This window comes from Canis aureus, chromosome 17 (assembly GCF_053574225.1).
Source record: "Canis aureus isolate CA01 chromosome 17, VMU_Caureus_v.1.0, whole genome shotgun sequence".
Lineage (NCBI taxonomy): Eukaryota > Metazoa > Chordata > Mammalia > Carnivora > Canidae > Canis > Canis aureus.
Genome location: NC_135627.1, coordinates 10,267,011 through 10,281,237, shown reverse-complemented (window position 1 = coordinate 10,281,237; position 14,227 = coordinate 10,267,011). Strand labels below are relative to the sequence as shown.

At 43.0% G+C, this 14,227-nt stretch overlaps 1 protein-coding gene across 1 annotated transcript in view; it reads left to right on the top strand.

The window, feature by feature from the left end:
* Nucleotides 1-6,562: 6,562 nt before the first annotated feature.
* Nucleotides 6,563-14,227, top strand: part of ITGBL1 (integrin subunit beta like 1) — a 212,314-nt gene continuing 204,649 nt past the window's right edge. The window contains exons 1-2 of the mRNA XM_077855038.1: nt 6,563-7,046; nt 8,008-8,225. Of these exons, the coding sequence (XP_077711164.1) occupies nt 6,949-7,046; nt 8,008-8,225 (316 nt within the window). The 5' untranslated portion in view covers nt 6,563-6,948. The remainder of the gene's footprint in view (nt 7,047-8,007; nt 8,226-14,227) is intronic.

Genomic DNA, 14,227 nt, shown 5'->3' with positions numbered 1-14,227 from the left:
AGTGGGTTTTGAGTGAAAATGAGGTTATTTTTTACTTCACACTTGACTCTAAGTGATTCAACAATTAGCTTGCATACATACAGTAGGAGCTGTTCTTTATCTGACTCTAGATTACTGTTCTTGATTATTTTCATGACATATAATTTTCTTTCTGATATTTATAGTTCACTTGCCTAAACTCATCTCTTCACAACGTACTGATTCTTTCTTTCCATTAAACCCAAAATTCTCTCTTTTAGTTCAAATTGTTGAATTTAATCAAGATGTATCAAACTTCTGTAAATCATTCATTGGTTCATTCGATCGTTCTCTAAGCAAATATTTGTTGAGATTCTACTCTGCAGAGTACAGGAGTTATAGCAAAGGACGAGAGAGCAAAGATCCTTGTTCTCATGGAGTTTGCATTTAAATGGGAAGTGGTACTTGCCATCAGGGAAATACAAATCAAAACTACAATGAGATACAACCTCACACCTGTGAAAATGGCTAAAATTAACATGACAGGAAACAACAAATGTTGAAGAGGATGTGGAGAAAGGGGAAGCCTCTTGCATTTTTGGTGGGAATGCAAATTGATACAGCTACTCTGGAAAACAGTGTGGAAGGTCCTCAAGAAGTTAAAAATAAAGCTGCCCTATTTTTAGAGATGGGGCAACTGGGTGACGGGCACTAAGGAGGGCACTTGATAGGATGAGCACTGGGTGTTAGACTATATGTTGGCAAACTGAATTTAAATAAAAATTTTAAAAAATAAATGGAGAGTGGTAGATTATACACAGTGGGTAAATAAATGGGAAAACATAATGTTAGGCCCTGGTAAAAGCCGCCAAGAAAATAAAAGATGCTTGGTCAGGAGAGCAGTTTTAGACAGGAGGGAAGGAGGGAAGAAGGGAGGAAGGATTGTAGGAAGAAAAGGAAGGAAAGGAGGTAGGGAATAATACATACATATATACATATGTGCATATTTCTAAAAATTTTTCTCATTCAGCCTAGCATCTCACATACCTTACCTTACTGCCTTCAGTTTTTGAGTGTCTCTGCCTTGTTGACATGAAGCACAATGATGGAGCTCTACAATACCCATACGAGGGCTGTAAGGATGTCAATACTGTTACAAGTGGGGATTAGGAGACTGTCTTGTGTCTGAGTGATCAGCCTTAGTGAAGGCTGTTCCTGAAGCCTAGGGCAATTCCCAGTGGGAGGTGCAGCTGTGAGCTATCAGCTGTGGATACTGCCATCAGCCAGGGGATGTGTGTACGGGCGCTAGAGCGGGCATTTGGGTTGAGCATTCACTATAGAGATAGTCAGAATCCAAACGTAGAGTGTTTTGTGTAAAATTATAGAGTACTTAAGTTTTATGCTAATACCCAATGAAGAGCTATCAAAACATTCTTCAATAAGAAAAAAAAATATTTTTCAATAAGAAAAGGAGATGATAAAATTTGTATATTAGAAGGATGTACTAGGGAGTTGGCTAAGAGTAGACAGGAAAGATGAGACTTGATATATCCAGGCCAGCTGGGAAGCTATGGCATTGGTGCTTAAGAGAAAAACAAAAAGACAGTAAAGATGTTGAAGTGGGAGGTTGGATTACTAAGAGGAGGAATCCACATGAACTGTAGAGAGGAATCAAAGATAACAGAATTATGGCTGTAGGAATTAGGCAAAGAAATGATATAATTACTAAACCTAAGAATATAAGAAAAGAAGCTGGTGTTATTTGGATTCATGTTATATCTACATGATGTCAAGAGCTCAGAAATGTCATTTGACAACTGATCCAGAAGCCACTATATCCTCTGCATCATTGTTGGCTCGTAGATCTAGTATTCATGTTTTGCATCTTTTTATATGTTCCTGCCTCACATAGATTCAGGTGTTGGCAGAAAAGGTAGTGAAAACCCAAGTTTTCAGGGGTAAACTAAGATTAGTAACACAATTGATGGGATCTTATATATCATTCTTGTGATGAACGAAATAAAGACATGGACTGATGGTAGACAACTCTGTAACCTGGTAAGAAGATGGACTGCCTGTTCAATATATAATAATTAGGGGACTGCTATTGTCTTGAAGAACGGTCTTGCTTATGTTTGACGGTCCTCTGGCTACTTTTTTTCAACTACCTTATTAATTCTGTGGTTGAAGATGGAGGAAGTGTTCTCATCATGTTTACTTTTAAAAGGATGAGAGAAATATGAAAACAGTATCCATAATGATTTTGGATAAAATCTGATTAAAAGTGGGACACCTGGGTGGCTCAGCGGTTGAGCGTCTGCCTTTGGCTCATGGCGTGATCCCAGAGTCCTGGGATCGAGTCCCACATCGGGCTCCCTGCATGGAGCCTGCTTCTCCCTCTGCCTGTCTCTCTGCCTTTCTCTCTCTCTCTCTCTCTGTCTGTCTCTCATGAATAAATAAATAAATAAATAAACAAATAAATAAATAAATAAATAAATAAATAAATAAAATCTTAAAAAAAATCTGGTTAAAAGAGCTGAGCCCAGGTAAAACTTAACAAAGTAAATATCAACTTGTATTTGGGGGGAATATACTTGTACAAGCACATGATTGGAATAATGAGACAGTCAAGAAGCTAATCTTCAGCTTATTAGTAGAAACATATGAAGGAAAAATGCTGAAAGCACCAACATGTTCCTATTGGAAGAGGCATCGGTGAAGACGTGGCAGCCGGGAGACCCACGAGCTAACTGCAGGCAATCAGAGGCCTATCACCCCCTCTCCTGTCCTTGGAATGTACGTTCTGCTCACTCTTCCCACAGTGGGAATCATTTCTGAGGACACAGCCTTGAGAGAGCCATGTGTTGTTGAGACCATCTGGATGGTGTACGTGACTGAACCCAGCTAAGGCCTCCATATCAACACTTAAGTTTCTGGCAGGCATGTGTGGAGATCTGTGTGTCTTGCAGCTGCCCAAGGCAGGCCTTGTAAGTAAGTTCTTCTGCTTATTACACTTGCTGCCTACCAATCTGGAGTGGCCTGCCTGTTTCTCATGCTCTACTTGCCCTCTATGTTTGGGGGCCTTTTATGAAACAAAAGTTGCCCACACATCAGACCACACCTCCGCTATGGTTTCACTTGTGCATGTCACAATTTACATCCGCACCAGATACTGCAAAAAACCCCAAGAAATCAGGGTTTTGAAGGCTTGAAGTTGTACTTCTTGAAGAAGAGGTGATGGAAATGAGAATGTTTATCCCGAGAAGTGTAGAATTATTGGGGGGTGTATGTAGATAGGTAGTGGGACTGGGAAATACACACATTATATCTTAAAATATTTTAAGCAAGCCTCGTGGCCAGCATGTTATTTTATGACCATTAGGAGTGGATTTGAAGCCAAGGGGTGAGAATGTCAGAACTGTTCTCAAAGAGAAACGTGCTCCCTTTAATTTTTGTAGTCTTCTGAATCTACCTAATCATTCATCAGGTATGTTGTACATTGTAAAAAAAAATTAATTTTGGACCAATACAACCTTCCATAAAAAAGTCCCTTGAACCCTGAGATTCTATGATTTTGTGACCCGAGGACTCAAAACTAAGATGTTTTCAATTCCTAGGAACTTGATTCCAGATGCCGGGAGTCCTCCCTCCCAACATCCAATCCAAACCACTGCCTTTTCCCTGGCGCTGCCCTGAGGTCTGCAAGGTCAGTGAGAACCTCAGGGCTTTCCAGGCAGAAACTGGGCTCTGCATCCACCCTCATTAGGATGCACGTCCTTGAGGTTTCTGCACACGGGGAGAGAGGAAAAGTAGGCACTTCTAAGGCATTTAGTACTTTGGCAGAAAAAAAATAAAATAGAAGTTTGCTAAAAGGAGAAAATTTGAAGCTATTCTTTTGATTTTGATAGAGTTTCTGTGTATCCGAGACTTTCTACTGAGTCACCAAGCCAGCCATGATAGTACTATTTCAACTTATTGGGAGTATTATTTTTGAGTCACAGTAATATAATGATTTGAACATTTAAATGCTTTCTGTTACCTAGGACGTCCGATCTTTACTTCACAGCTGCACACTCATAATGATGAGATTCCAAGTTGCACACCACACTGTATGAAAATATCACAGGGTAAAAAAAAAAAATTGTTCTAGTTCATGGAAGAAACGTTCAAACATCAGGTCCCTATTTCACAGCGATTCCTTTTTTCCCCTCAGAAAATACGCAAAAAGTAAGTAAGATATGACTCATTTGTTACAAGTCCCATGTTTTCACTGCAAATTCCTTGTCAGGCTTTGGAATTCATGCTTCCCTTCTACTCTTCCCATATTCTCTGAGTCACCAAGGTTTTTAGATGTTGGCAGAAGAGTGTGTTCCTATGTCTTCACAGGGTTCCACGTGGCTGGGAAAGGATAAATACCGGAAGTTAAACTAGGAGGGAGTGTAAGTATCACCCTTAGATCTGGGCATCTGTGGCCCCCGCTCCAGGCTCTGTGCTTTGCAAGGCTTCTTCTCAAATCATGATGTGCAAGTGGATTTCTTAGGATATTGTTAAAGGCACCCTGTGACTCAGTAGGTCTGGGGTTGGGCCTGAGAACTTGCATTTCTTTCTTTCTTTCTTTCTTTCTTTCTTTCTTTCTTTCTTTCTTTCTTTCTTCTTTTTTAAGATTTTATTTATTCATGAGAAACACACATAGAGAGAGACAGAGACATAGGCAGAGGGAAAAGCAGGCTCCTTGCAGGGATCCTGAATCAGGACTTGATCCCAGGACCGTGGGATCATGACCTGAGCTGAAGGCAGATGTTCAGCCACTGAGCCACCCAGGTATCCCCAGAACTTGCATTTCTAACAAGTTCGCAGGTGCTGCACGTGCTGCAGGTGCTGCTGGTTCACAGATTATACTTTGAGAATAGCTGGTTTAGTGACTCCTTCTGTCTACCTTCCAGAAACCCTCCCCCCACCCCCAGGATGAGTAGTTCATGTGACCCAGGGAACTTGCCGACCCAGAGACTATGTCACTCCCTCTCAACCACACTCCAGGTATCTGGGACTCCAGAATTCTGTCTAGACTACTTTCTGGCCAGTGCACACCCTTCTCCAGTCTGTCTTCCTGATGGCAATTCCCTCAACACCATGTCCGTGAAGGCTTAAGAGTTGACAAAGGGTCAACTGTACGGGCTCAGCTGTGCGGGCTAGGATGTGGCCCACATCCCCCTTGGTATAAATGGAGATTGAAGAAGCAGGAGAAAAGGAGGGGGCTCTATACAGAGGACCTTTTTGTACCTTCTTGCCTCTCAAGGCAAAAGCTGGGGTTAGTCTTATGTCTGTTTGTGTAAGTAGCAGGAAGAAATAACATCCTGTTACAGCTTATCCAGATGTTAAAACCACAGAACTGCAGCCTGGATGGTTCTAGCTGGTGAGGAACTATTGCATCTAAGGTGCTTAGAGGAAAGAAAAAATGTTTTCTATCCTTTCATGCTACCCTCCCCCTCCAGGTGATCACTTAGTGTATGGGGCTTTGAGGTCCCACAGACTTCAGCAGAAACCCCACTCTAACTTCTTGCACAAATTGGAGCAAGGCAGTCACTTTTGAGCAAGAGGTCATTCCACCCCTTCCCTAGATCCACCCAGACTACTTGTCTTCATCCCCCATTTGTAGCTCAAACGTCATCACCTTGACTGGATCAGGTACCTCCAGCTACTCTGGAAGTAACTGCATTCCTCTTTCTTGGCATTTTGTCCTTGTGTGTGTGTGTGTGTGTGTGTGTGTGTGTGTGTGTGTGTGTTTTAAAGATTTTATTTATTCATGAGAGATACACAGAGAGAGGCAGAGACATAGGCAGAGGGAGGAGCAGGCTCTCCATGGCGAGGCTGATGCGGAACTCAATCCCAGGACCCTGGGATCACGACCTGAGCCAAAGGCAGATGCTAACCACTGAGCCACAGAGGCGGCCCTCATATTTGTGTTTTTGATTGATGTCCACTAGCCCACTGGATTCCAAGGGCAGGGATCATGTCTCTTTAATTCTCTAGTTGTGTCCTCTCTTATCTTGGCACACAGCCTGGTACCTGACAGATGCAAAACCCGTGTTTGCCAAATGAGTAAATGAATGTGTAGTTATTGTTAATATTAGAGATAAAATATACCAGATGACTGGCACATAGTAGGTGCTTAATCAAAGACAGCGATGATTTTTCAGTGTAGTCAACACTATAATCAGATGTTTTACTTTGTTTCTCCATATTTTGTTCATGGGAGGGAGAATGGGGTGAATCTGGGACTCCTACATTTGAACTATCCAAGACAAGAGGAAAACGTGGTGTGATATACCACTGGCCCAAACAACCAGAAGCATGACATACTTTTCAAAGGCTTAAGAAATGAATGATTCATCATTTAAAACAAAAAGTTCAAGAAAAAGTTGTACTTGTCGATTGCGTTGGCCCCACACAACTCATACCCCAAATTGTGCACCTTCCTGAAAAGCCTCTGGTGAAAGTAATTCCCCGCCCAAGTGTCCTCGCTGACGTCACCATCCGCCGGCCCTTTCGTATCTAGGGAATTACTTTATCTGTCTCTTTGATATCAACTATCCCAAATATTCCCTTGTCAAATATTTCTGGGGCTTGCATTGCAGAAAGAAACGATTTTCCCAAATCTGTGAACAGGACATTTTTTTTTTTTAATGTCAAAATAAACCATCTGCTTGTACAACTGTTTCTAATTACTTCCCTGCCTAGACTCTGCACTTGAGGGGTTTGGTACCAGCACCCCGCCCAAAGCAGTGCCTCTGCCCAAATCCTCGCAGGCAGCTCCTCAAGGCACTCCCGGCTCCGGAGAGAGGCCGGACCCGCCCGCTCTGGTGTCCGTGGGTCGGTCTGGGTCTGCAGGCGGTCTGCTGGTGGCACCGCTCCCTGCCACCCCCCCAGGCCCCCACCGGGAGCCCCACCCAACAGGAGCGCAGCTCGACTGCAGGGCCCCAGGAGCTCAGCATGCGTCCCGCAGGCTTCAGGAACTTCTTGCTGCTGGTGTCCTCTGTTCTCATTGTGGGGCTGTCAGCTGTTCCTCAGAGCTTCTCACCATCCCTGAGGTAAGTTTGGTTTGTTATTTTTGAGAAGGATCTGCCCTGCTTTGCGTGGCAGGGCTCAAGTTTGCAGGATGGCTGCCCTAAGCCAAGAGCACTTAGGAAGTTGGACGCGGGATAAACTGTTTTCAACCTGTTCCTGTTCCTTTCCTTATATCTGCACTGTGTGTTGCTTCGTGTCTGTCCTTTTACTTTTCCTCCTGAAAAAGACAGTGAATAAATAAAAACATGTCATTTCCCCGTATTTTAATCCACCCCAAGAGGAGCTTCTGCCCTGAGGCTAAGGTAGTGCTATGTGTACCTGTGTGTGTGCTCATAGCCTAACAGACTCATTTCACAGGGTCTGTATTACATTAATGGGTTGCATTTTGAAAGAGACTTTGAGACACACAATCATAGCTAAACTTTTAAAAAATATAGTTTATAAGCACTGCTTGATGCAACTTTTAAAAATAATATGCCCCAGACTATGGTCCTCCATATTCATCTCTTCTTTTTCTTTTCTTTTTTTTTTTCTTCTTCTTTTTCTTAAAACGGCTGCCCCTGGCCATCAGATAGCAATGGGACTCTTTAAAGAGCACCGAAACGTCAGCCAAATGTCATCCTTTGCATCTATTTGCATTTAACCTAAATGTGCGCATAAGATTCAGCGGCGAGCCACCAAGAGGCTGGGCAGGATCACCTCTGTACACCTGGGAGGCGGTCCTACTCCTGGGCGTGCAGGTGTATGACCCCTCCGACACTTTGGTCTGAGTCAGGGTCATTTCCCTTGCGGTGGCCAACGGGGCCGGGCGGGGCGGGGGGGGGGGTGCGCGGTGGCAGAGAGATGTGGAACCGCACGCTCCCTTCCGACTAGGCAGTTGCATGTCGCCGTGGGGGTGGGCACCGGGTGCAGGCGGGGACTCCGAGCAAATGCCGTAGAGTCTGCCCTTGACCGTGGCCCTGCTGTGGTTTGTCGCCCCCGCAGGAGTGGGACTGGCGCCCCGTGCAGGCTGTCCCGCGCCGAGTCTGAGCGCCGCTGCCGGGCGCCCGGGCAGCCTCCGGGGAGCGCTCTGTGCCACGGCCGCGGCCGGTGCGACTGCGGAGTCTGCATCTGTCACGTGAGCGAGCCCGGCGTGTACTTCGGGCCCCTGTGTGAGTGCCACGAGTGGGTGTGTGAGACCTACGACGGGAGCACCTGCGCAGGTAAGGGGCAGCGGGCGCACGCGGGCGCATCCCTCCCGGGGCCGCCCCGCCCCCCGCCGGGGCTCCCGGGCCCTGGAATCACCTGTTGCAATACTTGCCTCCGCCCCAGGCCCACGTGGGGAGCGGAAGCCACGCTGGTACGTTTCACCCACTTAAATTCTGACCCTCCTTATTGTGGACGGAACCTCCCGGCTTCCCCCCAAACGGACTCCATCCGGTGGGCTCTTCTGCCCCAGTCACGAATTTCAAGCATCTTTTTTGCAGAACGTAAGCCTGTATTTTCTTTTCTTTTTTTCTTTTTCTTTTTTCTTTTTTTGCCAAGGAAACGCAGGAGAATATCATTTTCCTAAATGCCCCCAAAAGGGGCCCAGGTCGTGTCTTTGAATTCTGATTTCCCTTCTTATTCTAGAGTTCACAGGTAGAAGAAGCGCGTGTCCGGAAACTGTGACAAGGACAACATAAGCCAAGCGATTGCTTTTGCATTGGTTGTAGCTGCCCTGAAGTTTTCAGCTGCAGTGAAACTTGGTATTTTTTTTGTGTGTGTGTGAGGGTGGAGTAAAAAGAAACTCGTTTCTCTTGGACATTTTTAAGGAGTGATTCAGGTTGTGATACTGGAATAGGTCAAGATATTTCTTGGGAGAGAACACCCTTCTTCTAAACCAGTTTCACCAGAACATGCCATTTACTTAAGGCCAGAATTTCTGTTAGGTCGCTGTGAATGAATGGTGCAGGCCCTCCCTTAGTAAAAGGACAACACAATGCATTCCAACCAGGGTTTGGCAGATTTGTAGGGGGAAAAATAATCACTTCCTTTACCCACAATGTAGTTAAGAGGAGTCCAACACTAACAGAGATGAAGAACAGGTTTGTAGCAAAATGGTTTTTTCTTGGCACCTGGGCTCGAAAATGCATAGTGAGAGGAGAGTACTTAATATGCACACTGCTTGGCCTTGGAAAAGTAGCCGTGTCAGTAATTTGGAGGGGCACAGGTGCTTCTCTGTGGTTTGTTTACCCTGTAAAGACTGTAGCTCACCCCTAATGCCACAGCTTGTTATTTTAAAGTTGTCAGTCTCATGACAAGGTGCAGTATTATTAAGGGCAGCCCTTTGGAATGAAAGCTAAGTATTGTCTAATATTTCATTCCAGACTTGACTGTTACCTGGCTTCTCTGGCTTGTACTGCCTCTGGCAAGGTCTCTTCAATATCATGAGTTCTGAACACATTTTTTTCAGGACATTTTTGAATTGTTCTTTCACTGGAAAAAGTAAGAAGTATGACACAGTCTTCAACTGGTGAAACCAGTTATGGGTGCCATCAGATAAAACTTGCCTGTTGAAGAAGTTTATCTGGTTCCTTTCTGTAAAAGCGATGCAGAGGGAATGCTATGGCCTATGGTGGTCTTGTTTATCTCCAGTGGAAAGTGATTTGCTGTTTACCCCTAACATCTTAGTCACTGCATTCTTTCCTCTTGATACAAATGCAGCACTAAGTCATGCATGGTTTTGTCTGCATATGGATACAATCCCATAGAAGGCAAAATGCTTCTTTTTACTCCAAGGCTGAATGAAATAACTGTGTGCATTTCCCATTCTCATCTTTGTGAATGATGCCAATCGGGGCCTGCACTACTGGGCCTGGTGCAGGATCTGCCCCTGCAAATGCTCTGATGGCCTTTGCCAGGCCAGTGACACCTTTATACACAGCACTGTTGTCTGGCTACCTTGCCAGCTTGCCTGCTTGTACATTTTGAATGTAGCTTCTCAGTTCCTCTTCAAAAAGTTTGTATATTGTAGCTAAGATAGAAACATAGCAAGTTGTCTTTGATGTTTTTATGTGCACCTGGGCCTTTACCTCTATGGTGCTTTCTAGAAATAGAGTAGCTCTCAGAAGCCTCCCCATCTTTTTGAAGAACACAGAATCCTGCTCTGATAGTGTATCAGAGAGTGGTTAATACTCTGGACTCTGGGGGGGGGGGGGATTTCAAGGAGTCAAATCCCAGCCCCACCGCTTAACAGCTGTGTTAACTTGGGCAATTAAACTTTCTGAGTCTTGATTTCTTCATCTGTAAAATAAGAATAACAAAATACCTATCTTATAGGATTGGTATGTTTTTTTTTAACACATGTAAAACATTTAGTGTTTCACAAAGTGCTCAATACATATAAATATGTGTATAAGCATATAACATTATAGTGATGCACAAAGGTGAGCTAGTATGTATGGATGAATAAATAGATAGCCTGGCTTTGTATTTGTTGGACATTTGATACAGTGAGAGCAATTTAGTTTTCTTAATGTAGCCTGGGCCTGCTATTGATCCAAAGCTCAAAAGGTCGAGCAAGGATAACTGTTTTGGCCCAGCCTTAGAGCAGCTGTATTAGATACACCATGCCCTTTTAAAGTTAAGTCCATTGGGATTCTTACACTGTGAATCATAAGAAAGATACTTATTTTAGTCTGAGGCTGTTTGAAAGTGATTACATATATATTAATGTATAGCTAATGTATAATCCAGTGTCCACTTGTTCATGGCACACAAATCTTCTTCCTTGAACTTCTGTAAAGTAAAGGTCTGGCCCAGAAACTATTCCTGTGTGTGTGTGTGTGTGGGGGGGTATCAAATGAGAAGTCAACTAATTTGGGTGGAATATTTCTTCGAGAAAAGTGTTTGGTTACATAAAACAAACTTTCAGCTAATATTTCAAGAGGTCCCTGAATCCACCCCCTGAACAGATATGCTTACACTTAAATTAAATGTTGTCTTTTTAAAATCTTTTCTAATCACTTTTGAAATATATCACTTAGAAGAGTTTTAGTTTTAGTAACCAGGAAGAGCTAATTGAATTAAATTGAACAAATATTTATGAGGTGCTGTATATTTACTAGACCCTGTGCTGTTGAAGGGGACATAAAGATGAGGAAATGAGAATTTCCCCTTGAGTAGGGAGATGAAAATACCAAATGCCTGTAATGCAATGCAGAATATAATTTCTACAACTTTTCATTGTATGATATCAGTGTAAGATTCGTTTATAGTTTGAGTTGGCTAGACAAAACAGTATGGATGATCTAAGACTATGAGAGTTTTATCGAGGCAGAGATTAAATACTGTGGTTAAAATTCTTGAGAAAGAGGTAGCTTTTGCCATACATCTTTATGCATTGGGAGGTTTTTGGTCCAAATGGGGGACTGTTGGAATTCTGAGGGAAGAAAAAATCCAAGCAGTGGTTTAGAGGCAGAAAGGCATGTGCGACAACTGAAGTATTCTAGGTTTGGCTTGGCTGGATCTTAGGGCTGTGGGGAAAGTAGTAGAAGGTATTTTGAGTTACAGTTGGACATACTGTTGAGAGCTCTGAACCTGAATGGGAATTTTATGCTTATAGGGGCCATGGTGAGATTTGAATGTGAGAGCCATGGTTAGTACTCTGAGTCATGAAAAGTACCAGGGTAGGGTGCTGGACAGCATGGCAGGTTGAAGTAGACACCTGATGGGGAGGAGCTCAGTTTAAATGCTATTTAAATGGTAGTCCAGGAGATAGAGAATAAGATGGAACTATGATGAATTTTAAACATTGTTGAAGGTACAACCAACATGCTTTAGTACACGGATGAATAAGATGTTAAATCAGTGCCTGGATGTATGATGGAACTGATGGAATCAGAGTCAGGAGAAAGAACCAGGTAACTCCTAATCAATGGCTAAAAACCTTTACTAAAGAAAAAATGCTTATTTTTAATCTGAAATTGCTGTAAAATGAAGAACTATGGCTAGCAGAATGAGTCCAGACTCGACTGGCAGTGGATCTAGATGGATCACGTCTGAACTGTCAACTTGGGTTCAGTTGTTTGAATCCTTAACCTTGAGCCAATAATGATTTCTTTGAAACTTAGATTCTTTTTTTTGGACCATCTTTATGGATATAAAGAACCTTGCATCCTGCATTGTATTATTCAGAATAATTTTTATGTTTATGTATAAATATATTTAATATCCATATAATTATGCATTTATACATTTATTCAGACTATGTATAAAACATTCTTATAAACATTAATTTATGTACATAAACACACATAATATAAAAATAATTAAAATACATGGAAATACCCCTTATATATCAATATTAATTTTTTTCTTGCAGATATTTCTGACTCTTATACTGCTAAATAAATGGTAGGAGAATTGTATGTAATTCTTCATGAGAACTGGACTTACTGGGGATGCCTGGGTGGCTCAGCGGTTGAGTGCCCAACCCAGGGTGTGATCCTGGAATCCCAGGATTGAGTCTCATATCAGGCTTCCTGCATGGAGCCTGCTTCTCTCTCTCTCTCTCTCTCTCTCTCTCTGTCTCACTCTCTCTCTCTCTCTGTTTCTCATGAATAAATAAATAAAATTTTTTTATTTTTTAAAAAGAACTGGACTTTCTTGTTCTTTATAGTCTATCTTAGGACTGATTTGCTTTTCCTCACAGTTGCATTTTTCTTAGATAGTTGGGTAATTCCCTCCTAGCCTATTTTGTGGAATCGCTCTTTGGTTTTGCCTTAGTTATTTTCCATTTTTCACCCTCTCTTCCTTCCTTCAAACCATATTCTATTTTACTTGCCCACTCTTTTAACTCTGTCCAGCTACCCTGGGTACTGGGGTACTGCTACATCCTTGCTTCTTCTTTATATTCCCTCTGCGCCCCTGCGCGGGACACTGGGCACGTAAGAGCATTGTCTGTTTTTTAACATCCCATCCAATCAATGATTGTGTTGAACAGACAGACTCCAGTTTCCACATGTGTTTTCATCATGGTCTTAAAGTGTCCATAATTTTGGAGAATACACTTAGGGGTTACCCACCACTAGCTCACCTGCATGCAGGCCTCTTTTCTTTTTTTTTTTTTTAATTTTTATTTATTTATGATAGTCACAGAGAGAGAAAGAGAGAGAGGCAGAGACATAGGCAGAGGGAGAAGCAGGATCCATGCACCGGAAGCCCGATGTGGGATTCGATCCCGGGTCTCCAGGATCGCGCCCTGGGCCAAAGGCAGGCGCCAAACCGCTGCGCCACCCAGGGATCCCACAGGCCTCTTTTCTTTGTGAATTCTGTACTTGTAGGTTGATCCATTTTGGATAAATGCATCCTGTCTTACCTCAAGTGACACAACCATTATAGATTTTCTTTAAAAAAAATTATTTACTTATTCATGAGAGACACAGAGAGAAAAGCAGAGACATAGGCAAAGAGAGAAGCAGGCTCCCTGTGGAGAGCCTGATCCAGAACTCTGTCCCAGGACCCGGGGATTGCAACCTGAGCTGAAGGCAGATACTCAACCACTGAGCCACCCAGGTGCCCCCAGAATGAAAGATTTTCATCTTCATTTTCTCTCAACTGTACTGCTTTATTTGGATCCAGTCCTCTGCAGTTCTACTGTGGAGAAACTGAGATACCTTGTCTTTGGACTGGGTCATCCCCATACTTTTTTTTTTTTTAAGATTTTATTTATTTTTTCATGAGAGACACACAGAGAGAGGCAGAGACACAGGCAGAGGGAGAAGCAAGCTCCATGCAGGGAGCCTGATGTGGGACCCAATCCCAGGTCTCCAGGATCACACCCCTGGCTGAAGGTGGCGCTAAACCACTGAGCCACCCGGGCTGCCCATCCCCATACTTTGATAATCTAGAGGAGCATATTTATAACATTAGGGTGTTTAGATCAAATAGTGTCAATATGTGAAGTTCAGTGGTTATTTTTCAGTAGAATTTTCCCAGAGAGAGAAGGGAACTTATGGGAGCAAATTTATTTATGTTACAAATCTTAAATTGGCAAAGTAAAAACCTCCTTCATAGGGTTCTCAGAAGTCTTTCATATACTTTGAGATGTGATACTAAAACTGACATCCCATGTCTCTTAGTATCATAACCCCAGGTCTCTGGGCCCCAGACATAGGCTGTGAAATCTGACCTTTGAAGGAGTCATGTGGTTAGATTGGATCCTATCAGATAATCCAGAATA